The sequence below is a fragment of the Populus trichocarpa genome, chromosome 17 (genome assembly GCF_000002775.5).
Source record: "Populus trichocarpa isolate Nisqually-1 chromosome 17, P.trichocarpa_v4.1, whole genome shotgun sequence".
NCBI classification, from domain to species: Eukaryota; Viridiplantae; Streptophyta; class Magnoliopsida; order Malpighiales; family Salicaceae; genus Populus; species Populus trichocarpa.
Genome location: NC_037301.2, coordinates 14,499,370 through 14,523,299, shown reverse-complemented (window position 1 = coordinate 14,523,299; position 23,930 = coordinate 14,499,370). Strand labels below are relative to the sequence as shown.

General features: G+C 33.4%; 3 protein-coding genes across 4 annotated transcripts; 1 reads left to right on the top strand and 2 right to left on the bottom strand.

Moving 5' to 3' along the window:
• Window positions 1-20: 20 nt before the first annotated feature.
• Window positions 21-3,487, bottom strand: LOC18106485 (protein REVEILLE 1). The gene is made up of 6 exons (XM_024588828.2): window positions 3,094-3,487; window positions 2,199-2,333; window positions 1,988-2,099; window positions 1,842-1,903; window positions 1,292-1,675; window positions 21-1,191 (listed from the first exon to the last, which is right to left on the bottom strand). The coding sequence occupies exons 1-6, from the start codon at window positions 3,103-3,105 to the stop codon at window positions 451-453; spliced, it is 1,446 nt and encodes a 481-aa protein (XP_024444596.1). The 5' UTR covers window positions 3,106-3,487; the 3' UTR covers window positions 21-450.
• Window positions 3,488-13,156: 9,669 nt separating this feature from the next.
• LOC18106486 (UTP--glucose-1-phosphate uridylyltransferase) lies at window positions 13,157-18,927 on the top strand. 2 transcript variants are annotated; one of them, XM_006372351.3, is made up of 21 exons: window positions 13,157-13,324; window positions 13,443-13,490; window positions 13,742-13,833; window positions 13,924-14,014; window positions 14,231-14,291; window positions 14,366-14,443; window positions 14,535-14,585; window positions 14,667-14,740; window positions 15,585-15,657; window positions 15,741-15,798; window positions 15,935-15,981; window positions 16,060-16,125; window positions 16,555-16,587; window positions 16,966-17,018; window positions 17,088-17,163; window positions 17,261-17,317; window positions 17,403-17,486; window positions 17,569-17,667; window positions 17,747-17,851; window positions 18,482-18,553; window positions 18,645-18,927. In XM_006372351.3, the coding sequence occupies exons 1-21, from the start codon at window positions 13,260-13,262 to the stop codon at window positions 18,669-18,671; spliced, it is 1,410 nt and encodes a 469-aa protein (XP_006372413.2). In that variant the 5' UTR covers window positions 13,157-13,259; the 3' UTR covers window positions 18,672-18,927. The 2 variants fall into 2 exon arrangements, with proteins under 2 accessions (XP_006372413.2, XP_052304461.1); XM_052448501.1 differs by having other exon boundaries at window positions 13,739-13,833.
• A 499-nt stretch (window positions 18,928-19,426) lies between these two features.
• LOC7496603 (homeobox-leucine zipper protein HDG11) lies at window positions 19,427-22,764 on the bottom strand. The gene is made up of 7 exons (XM_052448502.1): window positions 21,882-22,764; window positions 21,682-21,783; window positions 21,392-21,595; window positions 20,652-20,826; window positions 20,297-20,565; window positions 20,101-20,190; window positions 19,427-19,963 (listed from the first exon to the last, which is right to left on the bottom strand). The coding sequence occupies exons 1-7, from the start codon at window positions 22,353-22,355 to the stop codon at window positions 19,568-19,570; spliced, it is 1,710 nt and encodes a 569-aa protein (XP_052304462.1). The 5' UTR covers window positions 22,356-22,764; the 3' UTR covers window positions 19,427-19,567.
• Between the last annotated feature and the right edge of the window lie 1,166 nt (window positions 22,765-23,930).

The window sequence follows — 23,930 nt, the reverse complement described above, 5'->3', positions numbered from 1 at the left end:
TGCACAGCAAGAGGAGACAATATGGAAAGACAGATTCATAGAGACCACCTGCCTTAATGCTTGAAGGTAAATACAGTAAGTACTGCTTTATGATTTTGTACAGAGGCCAAAACAAAGCTAGGTGGCTAAGGGATTCACAGTTCAAAGAAGAAAAAGAATATATGAGACCAGAAAGGTAATCCAGAGGATCAAAAAGGAAAATAAATAAGACAGACAGAACATGATGCGTACAAGAAAAGGAGGAAATAAAGATATAAACAGTTGAAGGTGGAAAAACCAAGTAACAAGATGAGAATCTAGAGAGCTGCAGATGGCAACTGCTTAAGCACCATTCCCCCTCTGATTCGAGTTCATCCAGCAACTGATGTTCTCAGAGTCCATGATCCTCAACTTGCTCAAAAAAGTTATATGTTCTAGTTAAGGGAAACTAAGGCTGTTCGATGAGGCTAACTACAGGCAAAGGCGGATTCTTTGCTCTTCCCTCTCTTCGCCGGTTATTGTTGAGGATTGACTGTCTCTTTCTGCAGTCCGTTTCTTATAAGGCACAAACCCTTTCGTGCACTTTTCATTGAATGCTTTTGATCCAGATGAGGCTGATTTCTTCTTTGGCTTAAGCTCCAAAAATGGAGATGGCTCTTTTTCCTCGTAAGAAAATTGGTGACTTTCAGTCTCAGCATCCATAATTTTATCAACATTTTCCCCTTCATTCACTGATCCGGAGTTGGAACCAGTCCAAGATACTTCCTTGTGAATCTCTTTATCTTGGACTTCATCTCCATTTGAATCTAAATTTTCCACCGCAGGCTCATGCTTGTGAAATGGTATGAAAGGAAATGGCATGCCTTCATAAGAACCCCACCAAGGCATTAGAGCAGCAGAGTCGTTTTCTGTGGGACTTGAGTTTTCCTTTTTAAATTGTATTTGATATAATGCTCCATGAGATCCATGAGGCAGCGGGCTCCAAGTGGATTCCTCATTCCTGGACTGCAATTTTGCAGCTGTGATGTTCAGTGTTAATGGTTGCACAAGTTTCTCTTCAGTGGCATCTGGCAGCGACAATTTAGAAGTCCCCATGTTTGGATAAGATGGTTTATGGCATTCTGTGACTAATAGTGTCCTTCCAAAGAGCTTGAGAGTAATGGGTTCTTCAGAAGAGACATTTTCTTTGGGAAATGAGTCAAGTTTCTGGACCTTAAAGAAAATAGAAAAAAACATTTAGGACAACCTGAGAACTTTTAGACATCATAAGCAGAGTAAAAACCTGATTTCCTTTGAAGGGGTTTGCCAATACCTTGGGAAATTGCTCGTCAGGAGCTGAGCTAGCAGTTGGTGGTGATGGAGATCCATTGTCTTCAGGTGACGAATCAACATGACGCACACCACCAGCAGATGAAACTGGTGATAAGCTATGGCTTGGCATGTCTGAGTCAGTGGAACCAAGGGCATCTGAACCAACCGCAGACAATACCGATGTAGGAGATTGGTTTTCTTGTTCTGAAATGGAAAAATTTGGAGATGAAGACCTTAGCGGATTCTCAAGAATTAGAAGATCTCTTTCCAGCGGATGTGCCAATTTGCGAGGGTAAGGATGCATAGGTTTTCTTTTTGGTCTGGGAGGAGGAATTTCAATTGGTTCCTCTGAGCTAGTGTTGCTGCCACCAGATTCACGCGCAACCTGCCTCAAATAAAAAGATAGTGTAAGAGAAACATTAAGCATGAAAAATGAACCCATCAAAGATCACTCGCACTCCGGGGGCTCGTTGAAAATCCAACTTACTTTAATTGAGGGTATTTATATATTATGGTAGTAGAGAGCAGAAGTTGGAATAAGAGCAGTAAACCTTAGAGAAGAATTTCTGAGCATGGCTTCGAATCTGAACTGCAGTCTTTGTGCCTAAATGCTCTGCCAAACAAAACACACAATTATTTAGATTCACAAGTCACGGAAGAAATAAACTTAATTAAGAAACTTGACAACAAATTATACCTTCAATCCGTCTCCAAGCACGGCCGTAAAGCTTTAGAGCATCAAGGAACTTCTTATGCTCTTCCTCTGTCCATCTCTCTCTTTGTTTCGTAATTGTGTAAGGTTTCCTCGCCTAATTAAAGTAAAAACAACAATAGAATGAGTATCGAGTAATATTTGTGAATGGAATAAGATCAATCATAATTCATATCCAACATGTTAAGAATAGAACCTTGGGAGAGTAATCACTCCCACAAGAGAACTGCTCCTTTAGTTGGTGGTCAGTTGCCTTCTGTAGTGTAGCACTCGGTAAAATTCCATTGCCTGCTGGGAGAACCAGATTTGATCGAGTCCCTCCACACTGATCCTGCATCAAATTGTGGGAAACAAAGTCATCAGAAAGATATTCCCGCTTCCACCACTACCAGCCCCATCACACTAATCTCCATTCACTAATTGAACTAAGTATACAATTCTTTTAACTTCCAAACAATTCAATATCCATTTAAATTCATTACTTAAGCAGATACAGTAAAATTCAACAAGAAGAATCAAATGATCATCATATTTCATAGAAATCTAAACTAAAATACAACTAAAGTAACAATTACAATGTGCTTATGCTGCTTTCTGTTGCGAGAAAATAAGGCAAGAACTGTATTCATAAATAATAACAGGCCAAATGTTCACCAAAGCAAAACCTACCTGAAACTTCCATATCACACTCCCCATAAAACTACACTCGTAAAGAAACTTGCTTGTGTAATTATATAGACCGACAAAAGACACATCAACATGAACCATAAATCTTGCCACTTGCCACAAATAGTCCCTTTCAGACCACACAAGTTCTTACAACATGAATCTTTTTACACTTTAGGTATCGAGACCAGAGCTTTAACACAAGTATTCATTACATGATCACACTTTAGATCCATCTTTCCTTAACTTCAGTAAATGAATTCTTGCAAACAGCCACAAAAACAAAAAAGCAAAAAAAAAAATCATTTTTTCTTCGCAACTCTTTTGAATTACAAGATTTTAAAAGCAACCCTCAAAATTTAGCAATTTCATGCACTGATCCAACAAAAATAAACAAGAAAGTTAAATAAACTTAATTTTCATACCTGAATAGCCATAGCTGAAAAAACCACTCAAAATACCCTTCTTAAAGAAACTCTTACAGTACCCTTCTTGATGATATCTTCCTCAAACTCATAAACTAACATAATAACACCAAAAAATATATCTCTCCACTTTCACTTATTCTCTGACACAAACAAAAAACGCAACCTGACCCTTCAAAGCAATGAAGTCAAAGCTTAATATTCTAACAAAAACCTAGAAAGATTGAAGCTTTTGGCTTCAACCAAGCTAAAAAAAGAAACCCAAAAGAACTAAACAAGCAACAAAGTTAGAGAAGTGAAGAAACAGGGAAAGAAACAGGGAGAGAGAGTGAGATAGAGAGAGAGAGAAAGGTGAGCGTCTGCCTGTCTATTTGGCTTGTGATGAAAAAAAAAACAAGAGAGAGAGAGAGAGAGAGAGAGGAAGGAAGGACGCCACGTCAGAAGTATTTTTTTATTTTTTATTTTCTTAAGATAGAAAGCTTTAAGATAGGAAAGCTCGGGAATTCAATGGAATCTTGTGGCTCACGTCAAAAGAGCAGCTGGACACGTGGCATCTGGGTTTTTGTTTGTGTCTTCCCTTTTTATTAGGCAAGCATGTTTAATTCGGTGGAGAAAAACATGGAGGCCAGTTTTTTCTTTTATTTTTATTTTTATTTTTTATGGATAATTAAGCAATTCCTTTTATTATATAAACTTGCACTTGGTCTTGTCCACCTCTCTATTAGCCACAAATATTTTTAGATTTTTATTTTTTTCCATTGCCTTATGGAGTATATATGTTGTTTAATTTCCTTAGGAATAGAGAAGAAAAGGGGGAAGAAGAAAAGGTAATAGTGATTCTAGATGCTCTTTGCTTGTTGATGATAAGATTAAATAGTTCTTGCCTCTTGAGAAAATTCAGTTCACTTTGGCTTGCTATTAGGGTTTGTGAGGAGGACAAAATTACTTGTTACTTGTGGGTGAAAAAAATTTATGAATAACTTTTTTTAATAAATTGAAAGTAATTTATTTTGATGTTAATAAAATCATAAATTGAAAGTATATATATATATAACTATAGAAGTTAAATATTATAAATTTCACATTAATAATACCTATTATTTTAGTTCTCTTTCAATTTTAGTTTTAACTAGACAAATATTAATTGAAGTCAATTGTGTTTGTGTTTTAGTTTTAACATGTTTTTTAAATTGTTTTTTATTTAAAAATTATTAAATTAATTTTTTAATGTACTTTTCAACTACTTTGATCTGCTGGCCATATAAATAAAATACTTTAAAAAATATTTTAATAAATTTTTAATTGAAAAATGTTTTGGACCGCGGTATCAAAAACACACTTAGTTTTTGATTAATTTATTTTTAAAAAAAATAATTAATTCAAATAATAAATGACAAACAAATCTAGGGAATTGAGAGGATGAGTTTTCCATAATTCCAGCTCTTTTCCATTTTTATTTTATTTTTTGCCAATAGTTTTGTTCCTATTTCCCCTTCTTAATTAGTACTAGAAAATGCAAGAAGAACAAAAAGATGATACTGACTTTATCGAGCTTTCATGAACATGGAAAAGCACCACGTTGGGGAGGCAGTAGGCATCACAAACCCTTCTGTGATTGGTCTAAATTAGCCAGTACATTACCTGTCGTTCATACCTCGTGCTGTCACCTGTCAGTGGATCGCGATTGCTAGAGAAACATTCAATTCATTATCATCAAAGAAAAGATATTTATTTTTTTCAATACAATAAATATTATTCCAATATTGTCGGTTCACTTTCCAATAAAAAAAATGCAAAGAATATTTTTTTTTATTAAAATATAATAAAAAAAATTTTGTTTTATAGTATCATTTGGGTGCTTGTAAGAACATAAAAACAACTCGAATTTTATTAAATTAATTGAGAAAGAAATTAATCAATAAAGTTACACTTTATTAATTGAATTAATATTAAAATAAAATTTAATTTACAATAATTTCAAGTAAAACATTTAACAACTTAAACTCAATCTAGTTTAATAACTATATAAAAAAACTTTAAAAGTTTGATTAAAAATGGCTTAGTAATTAAAAATGAAAAACAAAAAAATATTTCTTATTAAAAATCTAAAAAATTAAAACTCAATCCATGTCACATGATTATGATTTAAATTTAACTGAATTAATATCAAATTGATTTAAATTAAACTTGATTAGGATTTAAATTGTAAATTTATCATTTAGATCAAATTTAATAATTATTGTAAAAAAGACAGCTGTGATAGAGGAAAGCTTAGCTTAAAGATGCAAAAACAAACAAATTTTGTTTATCAAAAAATCCGAATTGATATTTTGTGACGAGGAAAAAGATTAAAATATCTACAACTTGTTTTTAAAATAATAAAGAAAGGAAAAAAAACAATGTGCGTGACCATGAGAGAGAGAGAGAGAGAGAGAGAGAGAGAGGAGGTTAGCCAAGAGTTGTGGATTAAAAAAGAGCCAGGTGACTTACTTTTGCACTTTTTGCCACGCAAGCACCACTGGCCGCCCTTGCTTATCAACAATGCCACGTGTATTTTCTAAGGAGAAGAGAGAGAAGAAAAGCGGATACACATCACTGCTTAGCCACTCATTTTTATTTCTTTTAAAAAAAATTCTCAAAAATTTATATCCACGAGTTTTGTTTTTTAGCTTTGAGAGTTTCTTGCTGGGAGGAAAGGATGACCTCATTTTGAAGTGTAGAGTGAACTTTTTGCCTTTTCAACCATCTTAGATCCATCATGATCTCATATGATGCACTAATTTGACTATGTCCTTCAATTTTTTTTTTTTCTAAAACCTAAAAGTATTGGGTTTTGAACATGGAAATTATCCTATCTTATTTAGGATTTAATCTGAAAAAATATGTTAATTGAGTTACTAGATTAATCTATATAAAAAAAATTGAATTATTGAGACACTAGGTTAAATTATGGGGTCATTAGATCGATGTATATTTATATTTTTTTTAAAAAATTATTTTGTTTTGTTTAAAAAAATAAATTCTGATCGGTTAAGTTTGGATTGAGTTTGATTAAATTACTAATTTTTATATTTAAATTAAAATTTATTTAGAGTTAATTTTAAATTATAAAGTTTTTAGATCAAACCATACTAAATTTAATAAATATGTTTAAAAATAATTGGAAAAGTTTCATAAGTGCATGTGCATGATAATGAACCACTCTCTTCCATTATACGATTCTTTTTTTTTTTCGTTTTTAAGCTATGCTTAAGTTTAAATATTAAAAAGTAATAAGAAAAAATTTTAAAAATATACGGGAATCAAAAGATTTATGAGATTATTTAATGATTTTATGTTAAAATCTCAATCTAATGACTCCTAATGTTATTGAATTCATTTGTTTGTTTGTTTATTTTGTTATTTATATTTTTTTATAAAAAATTATATATTATTTACATTATTTTAAAACTCAAACTAGCATGGAGAGTTAAAAATCCAAGTAAATCTAATGATTTAATCAATCTTGCTTGACTTGGTCTAAGCATAGTTTTGAACTTGATATAAGTTAACGCTGTCAAGCTATAACTGGATAGCTGTCCCAATTAGGATTATAAAACTATAATTCTGCAATATTTCATTGAAAAGGGAGATCCCATTTCATTTTTATCTGAAAGAGGTGGCCGACATTGAAAATCTAATTGGACAGCTCCTTTTGCTTTTTACAGATGTCTATGACAGCACAACTATATCAAATCAAAGTATCTTTACCATTACAAAAAAAAGGAGAAAGATAACGTTTGGTGTCCATCTATCTATAATTACAAGTACGATAATATTTTTATTCTCTCTACGTCATATATATATATATATATATATATATATATATATATATATTATTGAATTATTGAGTGGTGTTTTTTTATGAATTAATTACTAAAGTGTTTATCTTGTATTGGGTGAGCTTGCTTTTTATACTACTATTTTGGTTTGCAATTTAATTTATTTATTTTGTCATAGATATACTATATCCAATCGAAATAAAATCATATTTCAGTATGAGAAAAGAACTGGCCTATTAATTAATTATTGTCGAATGAAAGTAAATTATTAAATAGTTGGACAGTTTAACTACTTGTTTTCCTACACAAAAATTAAATCTAATCTCTTCGTTGTTGAGTTGACTAGAGTGTACATTTTAAAATTTAAAATTTAAAATTTCTTATCACTAATTTAAAATAAGAAGATTTTTTTTTCCTATCAAGAATGCAATTTAATTTCATTTAGAAAAAAAATTCAAAGTTATTATTGGAAAATTTGTTAAAACATTGTTAATGAGTATATTTAAGGTCAAATTAAAATTGGATCTACTTAGTTTTTTAAGTTAAAATTTTGTTGAAATTTAATATCCAATATAAGTTCTTTAACATAGAATATTAATTAAAATGATTTAAATAAATTATGATAAATGAGAAATTGACCTCAAATAACTCTTGGCTAACATGTTATGATGAAATTCAAGACGCTCTAAAGAAACTCTATCATGTATAAAAAAAAAAAAAATTGGTATTTATAAAATGAAGAGTTAGAAAGATAAAATTTGGCTTAAAATACATATTTTTTATAATGATTTTTAAAAGCTAAAAGGTTTAATAATAAAATATTTTCTTAGAGAAGCTGTTAATAGAAGAGTTATAATCTTTAATAGAAAGTCAAACATATATTATTGAGAGGTAAATTCAATATTATTTTCTTAAAAGAAAAATTGACTGATCAATAAATATGCTAGATTTTACCAACAAAAATAAAAGAAATATACTAAATCAAAAAAATAATATGAACTTTTATTTATAACATCTTCAGATTTTTCATGAGACGGATGATGTTTTCCATCTCTATTATTATTTACATGTCGAGAAAAAAATATTTTCATATCCTTTCATCAGATAAATAATTGTACCGTCCTTGTGATTTTGGTATCCTCCACGTACATCTTTAGAAACCAAGCACTTGCTTAGATCATGGTTAAGTAAAATTCAAACCTTCAAGGGGTTTCAACTACTTCGACTCCTAACTAGCACAAAGTCATTCTAACCATAGTTTTGAAAAAAAATAATTTTTTTAGTTTTAAATTAATATTTTTTATAGTTATAATATTTTAATGTTAAAAAAAATATTATATTAATATATCACCAAACTAATTTTTTTTTTTTAAAATCTCTATCGAACATAAAAAAAAGCTAAAAATCCATGTTTGTAGAAGAGCTTGGAAGAGACTAGCATGATGCATCATAATATCTGCCTTTGAGGTGTCCCATTCACCTAGGAGATTCTAAACTCCTGTGGCCATTAGCCTTGATGACAATACATGTTCCTGTTAAAGCAAAAATAAGGATAACATGAAGGAGAAAATTAGGTGCGGGGAGAAGAAGGTGAGCCATCCAAAATAAAAAAAAAGCAAATGAGAAGATATATATATAATGATAAAAGCAAATGTTTCGTTTTCTTTTTCCTTGTTAAACCACGCTATCTCCATTTTTTCTTAATTTTTAAACTTTTTTAAAACAATATATTTTTTTTAATTAACGTGAATGTTCGGGTTAACTTGCACATATCTTGACTAATCTTACGAGCAGTAAAATTAACGATCATATAAATCAAATATTTGAACTGTACTATTACACATGATGGTGTGGTCTTTTTAGTTCTAACTCAATACAAACTTGGGCTCCTGTGGCACACACACGTAAATATTTGGCATTATCGTTTTTTTTTATATAGAAAATAGAATAGAAAAAAATATATAGTCTTGTTAAATAGTTTAATTCTAAAAAAATTTATAATTCCTAATTTAATCCGAGCTAGTTTTTAAGTTAATTCAGAAATTATATTAATCAAATAATATTTATTAATCCGGTTATGTTCTTAGTAACCTAGTTGATTGTACTGAGTTAAACCAACACAAATGAATTTTTTTTTTTAAAATAAAATAATATTATTTTAATAAAAATTAATTAATTCAAGTTAATCTTACAATTCAATAACTTAATATTGTTATGAAATATGCCAACTATGTAATGAAGTTGTAGGATTTTAAAATAAGATGTGAGCAACTAATCAATATGTAGATAATAAAGTCAAAATATTGATATCAAGATGCTCAATTTCTATAGAAAATTAGAAATCAATAATAATAATATAAAAGAAGAAAAGGGAGTCAAAATTCAATAAAGGGGGAATTGAAAATTTGACAATCACAGCAAAGAGAAAATACTGTAAGCCACAAATTCAGACCAAACATGACCCACACACACCACCATTCAACCAACCAACCAACCAACCAAGCAAAGAGGGTGTAGATAAATCAAGACCAGAACAGTGATGGCTAACATGGCAGAAGCATTTTGCATGGAACCAACCAGTAATAAATATTTCTTGGCATTGGATGGAGAAGGAATATATAAGAGAGGAATATCTTAGAGAAAGATCTTAGCCACTCATTTCAATGTTGATTGAATTCTTCTTCCCCGATGTTATGTTAGGTGACACCTCCTTCCTTCTGCTTAAATTGCTCCATTGTATCTGCCCCTTTTCCTTTCCTTTTCTTCTTTTACCTTTAAGAGCTTTTCTCTTATGCAACTATCACATAGTACCGGTCTTAGGCTTTGTGATACGTGACACATGTACATCAATGTTTTGATGGATACCGTCTCGATTATTAAACTTAGCTTGGCTAGCAAGTTAACATGAAATTTAATTTATTTGACCCATGTTTTAAGCTTAATTAAAAAGATCAACTTATAATTAACGTAATTGTTCTAATCAAAATTTAATTTAATTTAATTTTTTTCTTAAAAAAACATCATTTCAGCTATTTAAAAAAAAAATCTTAAAATAAAATGGTTTTAAATTTACCTAAATCAACTTGAATTACATTACCCATTCAATAACCTAAACTATAATTTAAGTTATGTATTGAATCAAGTTTAATAAATTGATTTTTTTAAAAATATGGGCTGGCCGATGTTTCCAAACTTGTCTAAAAACAAGTCTTTCCACCATACATATGGGATGGAGGAGGGAATAACCCGAACCTAAACATGTCCCATTACAATTCTAGCTTTTTTATTTAGTTATTAATTATTTATTATCCTACTACAAGAATAGACTAAGCTTTTTTTGTAAACGATTTTAAGCACATCATCCGTATCGTTAGGGCAATTCCCCAAGATTTATGAATCTATTAATCAAAGAGCATGTATTTATATATCAATTAAAGTTAAAAATGCAGTTTATATACATACATTAATTAATAGAATATTGAAACACTGAAATCCCAAAACAAAATCTAACAAAAACGTTTGAGAGTACTTAAGACTCGATCGAGACACTAGGATTGGCCTGTACATAGCCTAGTCTCACAGTGGATTAGGGTTTCAAATCCAACCACATGCAAAATGATAAAATATAAACCCTCAAAATATTATTTTGTATTTAATTCTCTATGTTTTAACATTTAAGAGGAGACAAGACACATAGTTTGCAACGAAATAATTTCATTTTTATATTCAATTTAGTTAAATTTTAAAATTCTAGTTCAGGTGAATCGGCTTATGCTCATCCCAGCCGTACTCAAGTTGTAAAAGTATGTAACTTGTCCAGCCTAACGAGGCTCGATGCGAAGAATATATCGGCTCAGGGATCTATTTCAGCCCATTGAACAATAAAAACAGCTGCCTTGAAATCCTGTACATATGTAGATCATTAGGGGCCAAGTTCATGTTGAAAAGAAGAATTGAAAACTGAAAAGCATTCTCCACCCTTCAATCCTGCAAGTGAAACGGAGAAGACGAGAAGGTTTCCTCTTTTTTGAAGCTCACAAAGGGTTATTGGTGTGAAATCCATGGATCAAATTGCCATGTAACCTTCTGAAAATTGGTTTGAGCTTTGATTTGTAAACACCAAACAGCAACAAGGGAAATTGTCTCTTGTCTAGATCTCTTAATAAAGTAGTCATTCACTTGCAAGAAAGACATCTCATCGAACAACTGAAACCCAAATTTCACCAAACGTAGGTTAACTTTGCACTTTCCTATACATGTGCGTGTATCTTCCTTCCTTAATTAGGTTCGGTGTGATAGGTTTATTATTATTTTTTTTTAACGTACTTAATGCACAAAACATCACCATCAAAACCAAGTTTCCACGCTTTTCTCTGTTTTTTCCATGTGAAAGCCATAAAAAAAAACCCACCTTGTTTGTTATGTTATCAAGTATAATGATAATTATTTTTTAAAATATTTTTCACTTAGAAATATATTAAAATAATATATATTTTTTATTTTTTAAAAATTATTTTTAACATCAGCGCATCAAAATGATCTAAAAATACTAAAAAAATATTAATTAAAAAAAATAAAAAAATTTCAAATTTTTTCAAAAACATTTTTAAAACACAAAAATAAATAGAATTTTAACCACAATTCTAATATACATTTAATAAAACAACAATACACCTTCAAGATTATAGAAACAAATAATAAAGATTATATAATTATTAATATAGTTATTATTAGATCCGAGATGCAACTTAGCCTTAATTAGAGTTTGAATCATTAGCTGGTTGGGTAAATTCATAAGTTATTAGATCAATTTAAATTTATTATTTTTATTTAGATGATATCATTTTGTTTTTTTTCTTTAATTTTTTTCTTTTATAGATTCAACGGCATACCAAATATGATTGAATTTAATAACTGTGATGATTAAACATCAATTTTTTTTTTTTTATAATTGCTTGTCTTTTCAGGAACTCAATGTAATGCCTCTTTAATTTATCTCTTGTGCTCTTGTACCATGGACTTATGAAGAGCAAAGTCCTGATTTTAATATTTTTATTTGGTGAGATACATCGTTGACTTATTGCCAACCCTCTCAAATTGCAATTATTTTAGCATTTCTCCCTAAATTTAATAACTAATAGAACCAAAGTTTGTTTCGATATCTCTTAATTGAAACTAAAATTAAAATAATAAAATTTTTTTATCAAATTAATTTATTTTTTTAAACTCGAACGAATTTAAATCTCAAATTAATCAAATCCAAAAACCTTTCGAGTTTTAAAACAATGCAGGAAACACTTGCGAAAACATACGTGGAGTGGAGGGCTTGTTCAAACCCATGCGTGAAAAAGGCGTCACCTCCTTCTCCTTCCCTCTTGTTTCAATGCTATCTCTATGGGCTAAAAGGGAAAAAACGTTATATTCGCCTGCATATTCTCTTTCAATCTCGAACACATTGACCCTTCTTTCTTGCCTGTTCCAAAACCATCGTCTGTTGCCCACCAAAATCCATCACTCCTTCATGCATCCAGTTTTATTTGATCCAAATTCCACAGACAAAATTTTATTTGATCCAAATTCACTCCCTCCCAAATCTTATTATATAATTAAAAAAATTAAAAAAACCTCTGTTTTCTGCATTTTCCTTACACCATACCTTATTACAATTGCAAGAATGTAAAAAGTAAAATATAGTATTTTCTTATGAATGTATCGAGTATATATAGCTTGTCTTGAAGTCTGAAGATATTTAATTTGATCGGTTAAAATTCAAAAAAATATATATGAATTTTTCAGTCTAAACGTGGATGATTTTCTTCCAAATTAAATAAGGATTTAGTTTGATTTGCTTATAACATAATAAGAATCTTTAAATTAGCTTTACATTTCATTCACTCCAAAAACGAAAACATATGATTTGGTTTTGGTGGGAAGATGATTGAAAAGAACTCTAATTCAGTCCCTAAACTTATATAATTATTTTCAATTGAGTCCCAAAATAAAAAATCATCAATAAATTCTTAGCAACAACACATCTCTCAATCGGTCATTCAACAGTATCTGTTAATATTTTCCATTAAAATGTGCATAATTTATGCACAAAATGGCTGCACTTCCAAGAAATTTGACATAAAAATCAATATTTGTAAGAAAAAAAAGACTCGATTGAGAAATGAGTACAGCTTTAGGGACTAATTTAGGTTTCATAAAAATACTATCACTGCTTATATATACAGGCATGCATCCAGTTCCTCAAATCACCTTTCCTCTCAAACACTCTTAATTCCTCTTCAGTTATAGAATCACGCCTTTACCTGTAGCTTCTTAAGCTCAAATCAATCAACAATGGCTACTGATACGGCCAAGATCTCTCAGCTCAAATCAGCTGTTGCTAATCTCAATCAAATCAGGTACTCTTCTTCCCTCCATTTCAATTGATGATCAAAGCAATCACATTTCTTTGATGGATTGATGAATTAAGAGATCTTTTTTTCGCTTCTCTAATCTGAATTGCGTGTTTTCTTGCAGCGAGAGTGAGAAAACTGGATTCGTCAACCTCGTTTCTCGCTATCTCAGGTCTTTCATTTTTCTTCCGTTATTTTGAAATTTGTTTTGTTCCGTTTTGTTGCTTGAAAATGAAAAAAAAAAGATTTTTTGAGCTGTTTTAGATAATTGTGATGTATTAGCGCGTTCAATGTGATCAATTTTTATTTATTTATTTATTTTGGGGTCTGGATGGAGTTTTTTTTGGTTAGATGATATGAGATCTGGGATTTGAAATTTATTGAATTATTGTTATTAATTGTTGGGAATTTGTGTGGTAAAAGTGGGGAAGCGCAGCAAGTTGAGTGGAGTAAGATTCAGACACCTACTGATGAAGTAGTGGTTCCTTATGATACCTTGGCGCCAACTCCGGAGGGTAATCAATAATGATCTAAGTTTATTTGGGATTTTTTTTTAGAGCTGAATTTGAGTGGTTATTGCTTAAAGTGGTTTGAATTTGTTGCAGATCCGGAGGAAACAAAGAAGCTTTTGGACAAGCTTGTCGTTTTGAAGCTTAATGGAGGTTTGGGGACTACAATGGGATGCACTGGTCCTAAGTATGTATAACATTCGCTTTGATATGGACAATGCATTTTAGTTTGTTGATCAAATCACTGCAAGGAAAAAAAGTGGCAACTTTCAGATTGATGGCCCCCACTGTGGGCTTGTTGTTGTCTGTGTTGAATAGAACTGCCCTTTTGTTTGCGGGGCAGAACGGATGTTTTGGAGAGGTAGATGATGGTGAGCTTGATTTATGTTGTTGTATTTTGCAGGTCTGTCATTGAAGTTCGTAATGGATTGACATTTCTTGACCTTATTGTCATCCAGATCGAGGTTAGTTTGTGTTATTTCTCTTGTGTTTTGATTTGATTTTGGTTACATGAAACTAAATGTTTTGATTGCTGCAGAATCTTAATAAGAAATATGGGTGCAGTGTTCCCTTGCTTCTAATGAACTCATTCAACACTCATGATGATACACAGAAGGTGCTCTGTCCTTACTCTTTTTCCCTGCTATACTTATTTTTTCCTTGTTAGACTTTACTTGTACACTAACCTACTCTTTTGTCCAACTTAGATTGTTGAGAAGTACTCGAACTCAAATATTGAGATTCACACTTTTAATCAGGTTTGTAATACTACTGCTTGATCAGTTCTTTGAGATTCACTTTTCACTTTGCTGAAAATGTGAAATAACTAATTTACACAGAGCCAATACCCTCGTCTGGTTGTTGATGATTTTGTTCCATTGCCTTCCAAAGGACATACTGACAAGGACGGATGGTATGGTTTCTAATTCCTGTATGATAGCATCTGAAGTGCAATGCTCTTTCAGTCACTCAATTTTACCGTTTTCCATGCGCCATCTTTATATATTTCAACAGATGCACTGTGGACGTGATAGATAAACCGCCTGTTTGAGAACTGAAGTGATTTTTTATCTAGCTGTACACATACATTTGCCAATAAAAAGCACTGAAATGCCTTTTTCCCTCTGTAATCATGACATATTTAGCAACGGAGGCCTCTCTGCTGTAAAACTTGGGTAGAGCTTGATTCCTTTTGAATTCCATTTAAGAAAGTAATTGAAAACTCCTCCATTAACTTGTTGCTATGAATTTGTGAAGCACCATTGGTCAATTTCACTCTTTACTTCTTGAGTTTTATATAAGCTTTTCTAGTGATACATGACAAGGTTTACCTATTATGCCATCATCTGTTTATTGGAAACCGAGTGATGAATGTAACCTAGCTTAGTGAGTGGAGTTTGTGGATCATCGGCCAGTGAATGAAGGTATATCTCAATTGGAAGATAATGTACAACATAACAAATGTTAGCACATCTATGATGTTAGCTGTTACTCTCAAAGATTTTGCTAGCAGATAGTATCCGATCGAGGTTGCTCACCTCGAAAAAGAAACAAAAAACTTCTTCAGTGTGATCCCCCATGAGCAAATTCTTAAAATTCAGAAATGAATGCAAAATAAAACCTATACAATAGTTGGAATGGCATAATGCATGGAATTGGTTTGAGTGAATGGTCTAATTTATCGAGAATTCTTATTAAATATTAGTCTTCTTGCTTGTTCTAAAAAAATGTATTTACTGGTGTTCTCTCATGTGAAGGTATCCTCCTGGACATGGTGATGTGTTCCCATCCCTAAAGAACAGTGGCAAACTTGATGCTTTATTGTCGAAGGTTGGAGTTGTGACACAGCTTTTGCTTTATCCTTGTAATGCTGGTCTGTTAAATTCTTCTTATCCCTACATGTTACCTTGCAGGGTAAAGAGTATGTGTTTGTCGCCAACTCAGACAACCTCGGCGCTGTTGTTGATTTGAGTATCCTGATTTTGGTTCCCATTGTAACCTTTGACTTCAGGGTTTTAGTTTTGTAACAATCTGTTCTAGTTTCATTGATGAAAATGCTTGGAATTGAAGTCTTTTAGCCTGCTATATCCTTGACTTAGTGCTACAGAAATCTTAAATCATCTGATCAGAAACAAGAATGAATACTGCATGGAGGTACAGAAAGATGAATGCAGCCAGTTTTGATGAATTTCTGGATTCAGAATTTTTTTTCTTGTATTTGTGCTTCTGCAGGTGACACCCAAAACCCTGGCTGATGTGAAGGGTGGTACTCTCATCTCTTATGAAGGGAAGGTTCAGGTACACACCTCTCACCTAGTGTTTACAACTCATTTCTTTCCTGCCTCGAGTTCAGCAGTCAAACAAAAGTGGATAAAATTCCAAAAAGACCTTTGCATAAATTATGCTAAATTGCACTTGCTTAACTTGCAAATGACTTGATTATGTTGACCTTGGAAGTGCTTTCATTTATCCTGTCTGACAGTTTTGTCTTGTTTTTTCTTCTTCACCCTAAATTTCAGTTTTGAGGTTACATATTCGTTTTGCTCATGCCATGTTTGTTCCTTTCTTTGGGAATGCAATCATGATGAGCTTTCTTTTCATATAAAAACAGACAGCATTACAAGTCTCTCTTTTTGCCCCCTTAAATCAAACCCACCATAGAAAAAAGGAAGAAAAAGATGGCTTCTGGCACTGACTAATGTTTTTCTCCTTGATTATGTGATGCAGCTCCTGGAAATTGCTCAGGTCCCTGATCAGCATGTAAGACATGCTCCGATTCTTCCATTTTTAGATAATTTGTTCCTTTAAATTTCCCTGTCCAATCTCTATAATGGATAGCTGGCAGTGCCTTTTAGCCATATATATATGTCGTAGATCAGTAGCCTTTAGATAAAGGCAAGGGACACTATTGAGGTGCTAGCATACAGTGTCAAGGTAAATGGCACCAGTGAACAGGGAGATTTGCCCACTCTGAGGCTGGCAGCATTTCTGTAATCGAAACTGATTTATCCATTTCCTTCAATCCATCTGGCATTTGTGAAGCAGTGTGCCTTGATGGAAATGGAATTAGCACGTCTTTAAATATTTTTGGAGAATATCTTCAATGAGTTCATGCCCAATTGATTTTGTTTGAAACAGGTTAATGAGTTCAAGTCAATCGAGAAGTTCAAAATTTTCAATACAAACAACTTGTAAGTCAACCTTGCAATCAATGCAGTAATGATACTTTGGTAGACTACTAACAATATATGCTATTACAGGTGGGTGAACTTGAAAGCAATTAAAAGGCTTGTGGAAGCAGATGCACTTGAGATGGAGATCATTCCAAACCCAAAGGTATATTGTCATTTCTTTCCTTTCATCTACTGTTTCTTTGTTTGCAGAATGATGAGTTTAGAATAGCTAATTATAATAATGTTGATCTCACTTTCAGGAAGTGGATGGAGTCAAAGTACTTCAGCTAGAAACTGCAGCTGGAGCAGCAATTAAGGTACTTGTTACTCAAAATGATTTTCCATGAAGCTTTAATGTTGAAATTGCAATTCTGATATTATTTTTCTTCTCATGTCTACCAGTTTTTCGATCATGCAATTGGTATAAATGTACCTCGTTCTCGATTCCTTCCAGTGAAGGCAACTTCAGATCTGCTTCTTGTTCAGGTTGCTTTCTTTTCTGTCGCTGTCATTGGATCTCGGTGAAGTGTTGAGACTTGTTTAACTCATTTAGTTGCTTCTTCTGCAGTCTGATCTTTACACTTTAGTTGATGGTTTTGTCATCCGAAATCCAGCTCGAACAATTCCTGCAAATCCTTCTATTGATCTGGGACCAGAGTATAAGAAGGTAAAACATTATTTTATAATTATTCTTAGGAGTTCTATTATTGTTTTTTGTGATATCGATTTTTTTCCCTTGTTGGCAGGTTGCCAACTTCTTGAGCCGATTTAAATCGATCCCTAGCATTATTGAGCTTGATAGTCTAAAGGTGGCCGGTGATGTATGGTTTGGTGCTGGTATTACTCTCAAGGTATTACATGTTCTGTTTTTTTTTTTTTTTTACTTTTCTGATGTTCATTCTTTAATCATGTGCCCCCCACCATATATATGTGTGTGTACCCTTGGTATGTGTGTTTTTTTTTAAAAAAATTTAGCAGATGTAGTTGCAAGTGTTTTGAACTCGACTAACTTGAATGTTTATCCTTATTCTAGTATAATGTTGTTGGTGAAAATGATATAATTTGTAAGGTGGTTATATCTTTGATATACTTATGTCATGATACAAGCAAAAGTTCTCTCTGTTGTCCGATCCCAATTCTGTTTACTCACGACACTCCCAACCTCTAGCTAAAGACCTTTTTTACCCTTTGCTGATCATGCTACGAAAACTATTAAGGGACTCTTCACTTAGCATTGTTTTTGAAGTGTTTTGATACTTCACTTAACATGGGAATAGATGACAGTTTTTGACCGTATACTGGCATGTTAGTGATCACTGAGCTCTACACCTGCCCTTGCATTGACTTTCAACAACTTGCCGCCAACTTATTTTACTTCCTTTATCTGTAATATGTGACCTGTAATCATCGCTTTGCTCCCTTTGTCTTTCTTTGGTAGAAGCCTTCATAACTGACTTGAAATTCTGCTCTCACCTCTGTAGGGGAAAGTGAGTATCGTGGCAAAATCTGGTGTGAAATTGGAAATACCAGATGGAGCTATTCTTCAAAACAAGGTACGTTACTAAACCTACGTAACTTATTGCAATTAAACATTCTTTACAATGACTCCCTATGGAGTCATCATTTTTTTGTTTTTCTGCCCAGGAAATCAATGGCCCGGAGGACCTCTAAGAAGTTGCTTGGCGCAACTGTGTCGAAGAAAAACTCTGCGCAGCCTTGTGTTCATGTTGCAATTCTCTTTTAGTTTGGTAGAACAATAAGAGATGAGTTCAGTTTGCAGTGTGTCTGAATTTTGAAATTATGTCGCAGCAGCATATTAATCCTAACTTATAAAATACCCGAGGGTGTAAACTGCTACATATGAATATTTGGAACTGTATGGTCCAATTTTTGGTTCAATTATCCATCACTTTTTTCGGATATCAAAGGTTTACAAGTATCTGCATTTTTTATTACCTCATGGAAACTTTGGTCAGCGTCAAGACCTGGTATTTCCATTACTATTTCCAGCAAGAGGTCTGAGGAAGGGGTGGAGCTGTGATCTTGAGATTGAGACGAGCTGGATTTTGAAAATGATTTTTATTGTAGCCTCGTGATATCATAGAAAGAGAGGGTATTAATTTAAATTTAGATAAAAAAAAATTAATGCAAAGTAGAGAATATATATATATATATATATATATATATATATTTTTTTTTTTTTTTTTTGTTTCAAGAGCACAGATATTGACTCCATCAGCGGTGATTTCCTCTCTCTTAAGGAAGTTCAGCTGAGCTTCATTGACGACCAAGTAAGACAATAAAGCAATGGAAAGTGCGTAAATCCTTAGTTCTCATCAGTTAGCTACAACAACATAGCTTGAAATATATATAAACAAGCAAAATCAAATATCCCACTGTTGAATGCAAGACCATCATCCTAGAGATAAAATGTTTCAAAACAACTGATGAGTTGACAGCCAAAAGTTATGGAAAAGTAGCAGCTGATTATTATTATTTCTGTTTCAGTTCCCAGGCAGAAATCATATGATAAATAACTGAAGTCTTGTCCACAGCATCACCAAAGCTTAATCCAAATCTGAGCAATTAAAAGCAGATTTAATTTTCAGAACAGTGGTGCTGATGAGGGTATTCACTGTTGCCACAGATTCCATGTTGAATTCTGTGGAGGATGAGGAATTAGAGCCAGAGACCAGAATTTGGAAGGCTATTGTAAGGAGTGAACCTCCTGAGTTTGACCCAGTAGAACTGGTGGAACTAGAACTGGTCCCTCTTGTGTCCATACGGCCGTCGCCAGATATTACAAAACCTGATGGAAGTATGGGAATGATTGATGAGTCATCACCGCTTATCGCCACGTTCATGGCTGGAATGCCTACTGGAGCGTATACTACCATTGATACCGAGGAGTCTGTGCAGCTCTCTTGCAGTATCAGCATGTTGTTCTCAGCAGGAATGAAAGGCTGTTTTAATTTGATAGAAAAAATTTTCAGTAAACTTGCGTTGATAAACTTTCTGAGAATGAATCAAGACATTGTTATATTAGGAATTTCAGCTATTTTCTACACACCAGAATAGGAGAGAAAGGATGAGAAATTACTCGAATAATGGAGATGCAGTTCCCTGGATCAGCCCCATTAGAAATGTGTGAAATCTCAAGCACAGGATTGCCATTCGACAGAATATCCCACTGTTGAAGACAATGGAAGGAAATGCTTATTTTTCCATTTCTGTAAACATCTGAATGTGCAAAACATGTACGTATCTATTGATCACAGAATGAACCATTTGTAAACCTGAGTTCGCGATTTCTCGGCTTTGAAGAAGTTAAACACGTTCTGAGGTGAGAGTGGAAGCCAAAAAGAAGTAGCAGCACTAGCAACTGTGCCAATCGGCTGGCCTTGTTCTGCATTCTTACAAATAGCCACCCGAACTCCACTATTGTTCCCTTCAGACAATTGACGGAAATCCAGTTTTCCTGACATACCCAAACTTGAACAGAAAATCTTCACCATCCTGTGGGCTAGGTTTACTATGCTCTTTCTACCCTCAGGGGAAGTGACCACTGAGCAAATGGAAGATGTTAAAGCAGCAATATTGCAAAGATTGGGAATCAGAGAAAAGGAAAGGCCAAAAACTGATTATTGTTACCTCCTCCGAGTTCTCGTGGAGGCACAGCTGTAGAGAAAGCGAGCCTCTCACAAATCCTCTGGAGACTAGCAATCCATCTTTCTGCCCCATAAGCATAACTACCACATATGAGATCTCGGTACAGGCAGTGAGTTTGAATCCTATCATTCGCTTCCACATGTTCTACCCATATTATCTATCAAAGTTTGAGCAATAAGAAATTAGTCTCGCACGCGATTCCCGTAAATTATTGTCAGACAAGTTAAGATATAATGCTATGATAACGATTCTATGCTAAATTAAGCACACAATTTTTAAGTCATCATTGGTAGCTCATGGAGACGCATACAAATGCCTGCTTATGACAGAAAAAGATCATATATGATATTTACCAGTGATGAAAAAGTTGGTATCATATTAATGAGGTTCTGCAGATATGCTTGATTTAGAATAGTCATGCTCATTTATTGATATGATCATTACACTCAATGCAGCCGTTAATCAAATCGTGTCGTGTTGTGCAGATATCCTGTTAAAAAAGGATAGAGATGCTAGGCTCCATTCAATTCATAGTTCATTGATTAACTGACAACTGCACTTCCGAACTTTGTCGTTATTCGTCAGAATTGGTATCATTCGATGATTGTAAAGCTCATCAGGAATCAGCCCTAATCTGCTTGATCTAGGACAAGCAGTTCTCAGAAGTGCTGCTTGCTCATTCATTTGATAATTTCTGATACAGAGATGCAGTTACTAATCACCTTGGAACATCCATTAGGCATGTCTTGGATCATGCATCCAGAAGGAAGCCGCCAAGCGCAGGGAGGGGATCCGCTTTCTTTCAAGTAGTTATAAGATACATCTGCTATCACCCATTGCCCAGGTTCAAGTTGCAGACAAAGGCGAAGGAAGTAAAATTCCCTAGGCGGAACCAAGGGTGATAGTATGTGCATTTGTTCATACATCTGCATTTAACCTCTTCAAATCAATACATAACTCATGCTTTAACAAAATTTAAGGAATGCTAGAAATAATTAGCAACTTAAAATACCATCTGCAACGAACCATGACGGTTCCCTACTGTTCCAGCTTCAAGTACTTGAATTGTTCTTGCTTCGGTAACAATTGTCGGAAAAAGATCCACCCATTTATTCTGTAAAATCAAAGCATATAGTTAAACTTGTTTCCTCTTTAGCAAAATATTATCTGATTTTACAGGATGGAAACTAACAGCCAATATTGAGCACTAACAGGATCCAAAAACATGTCAACCAAGTCCATTCCAGGCATGGTCACTGTTGCCGAATCCTTGGAGGATTCGACACGAGCATTGCGACTTATGAAATGAGCGGCCCTGGGGTAAATTCTCTCATAACTGAGCCGATCAAGGATGAGTCTTCCGTCAGATGGAGACTTGATCCAAAAAGGCTCATTTACTCGCAAAAGTCTGATCAACTCATCCATTGCACCGGCAGCAGTCTCAGCCATGAGTGCATTTTCCATATCTGGAATTCCTTCAAGTCTACATGCGAAATGACTAATGTCCGATCCTGGATTCCGTCCCCAATCAATGCCAGGGTTTCCCATCCTTTGATTCTGGACAAATGTTGGCAGTTCTTCTTGTGAAGATCCAGTGTCAGACGTCAACAAATCAATCTGTGACTTTGGTTTTCCAATATACTTGGCAAGAAGGCTGGATACTTTTTCATGCTGCACAACAATCATAAACAATCATCACCAAAACTAAATCCTTAAAACTCTCGAGACAAGAACCTTTATGAATCATTAAAAAGTATGAGGTGATATTAGAAAGGGAAGTTAGTTGAAAAAAATCCAAACTAGCCTCTTCTCTCAATCTAGCATTTTCCTGCCTCAGTTTCTGCAAATTAAGTTGGCGTTCTTCTTCTCCGAAAGGGTGTCCTCCACAAGCTGGGCAAATCACGTTTTTCATTGCCTCTCTGATAGAAAGATTTTCACAATGAATCCTCTCATTTTCTGTCCGAAGAACTGAATTATCTGATCGCTCACTTTGCGCCTGCGAAATGGATCAGAAGGTATAAGAGCATCAGTTTATCATTAAGGGATACAATTTATTCAAACACAAAAGCTTAGACTAAGAAATCACTTGTACCTTTTCCTGCGTCCTTCTGTTTTGAAACCAGAACTTGATCTGTTTAGCCTCAAGGCCTAGTTCCCTGCTCAACTGACGCCGCTGTTTTTCATTCGGATGTGGACATTCCTTGAAAAATCTTCATCAGACCAACAAAAACACAGATTATTTTGGAAGGACTTTCTGAAGAAACATAAAATATTCTTACAAGATGCATATACAAATCCTGACATTTAGTAATTAACTAAGCCAAGTAATTAATTAATTAAGGAAGCAAACAAGCCGAACAACACAATTAAGGGCCAAACAAACACATAGGAAAATTGACTTAATCAAGACAGAAATGAATGCATTAACATAAGAGTAAATCTCCATTAAAAACACCGCCATCTATCTGAAATGTGGAAATGATGGAAAAATCCTTTTCAATTCACTGATAAATAAAATAGATCCATTATGTCAAGTGAAATGACTTAGTCCAAAAGCCACTCAACTATGCCTTTACAAGACTATATATCTATACCAACTAAGATTCGAAGGCAAATTAACCCTAATCAAGCCCTTACCAACAGAGAGTAAACCAAGAGAGAAACACTAGAAAAACAGAACATGTAAAAGATATACAAGGATTTCCTCATGAACATCAACAAAAACTCCAAAGTCATAAAAAATGGATGGCAAAACTAGAAATCAAACCTATCATATCTGAAGAACATAAAATATAGTTCTTGATAAGATAAATTCATTGATAATTTTATAATACTTTTCAAGCTGCAGAATCTGTTGACAAGTATGGCGATGGTAAGCCTTCTTTCCCTTATTTCCAGAGTTAAAAGCTTCATGTTCATCACCAGAAACACCTCCATTGTTTCCCAATTGAAGCTCCATTTTTTTCTCCCACTCTCAAAAAATATTAGCACTACAACTCAGGCTAGTGATACAATGAGCACTCTGTGATTATATATCAGATACTTCGCATATATAGCCCAACAATTGGATTCCAAACAAGGACAGAAAATGAACACCAAACCAGCACTATAAAGAGAGATATCTGATTCTTGGGTTTCTACTGTTTTAGGTATATTATTTTTTTGAAAAACGAAAAAAATCTTCTGGCCATGAACTACATTACACGTTACAGGAAAAGCAATGTGCAGGTCAGCAAAATTCGTGGTTTTCTGAGATATGCT

Excerpts from the sequence above, each read along its gene's own strand:
- LOC18106485 (XM_024588828.2), bottom strand. Across the intron at positions 2,100-2,198 it reads GGAGTGATTACTCTCCCAAG|GCGAGGAAACCTTACACAAT; the intron begins GTTCTATTCTTA and ends TACTTTAATTAG. Across the intron at positions 1,904-1,987 it reads TGCTTGGAGACGGATTGAAG|AGCATTTAGGCACAAAGACT; the intron begins GTATAATTTGTT and ends TTTGTTTGGCAG.
- LOC18106486 (XM_052448501.1), top strand. The coding sequence starts at position 13,260 with ATGGCTACTGATACGGCCAAGATCTCTCAGCTCAAATCAGCTGTTGCT. Across the intron at positions 16,588-16,965 it reads CTCAGGTCCCTGATCAGCAT|GTTAATGAGTTCAAGTCAAT; the intron begins GTAAGACATGCT and ends TGTTTGAAACAG. Across the intron at positions 17,668-17,746 it reads TGGGACCAGAGTATAAGAAG|GTTGCCAACTTCTTGAGCCG; the intron begins GTAAAACATTAT and ends CCTTGTTGGCAG.
- LOC7496603 (XM_052448502.1), bottom strand. The coding sequence starts at position 22,355 with ATGATTGTTGTGCAGCATGAAAAAGTATCCAGCCTTCTTGCCAAGTAT. Across the intron at positions 20,827-21,391 it reads TGCCTAATGGATGTTCCAAG|ATAATATGGGTAGAACATGT; the intron begins GTGATTAGTAAC and ends AAACTTTGATAG. Across the intron at positions 19,964-20,100 it reads ACTGCATCTCCATTATTCGA|CCTTTCATTCCTGCTGAGAA; the intron begins GTAATTTCTCAT and ends AAATTAAAACAG.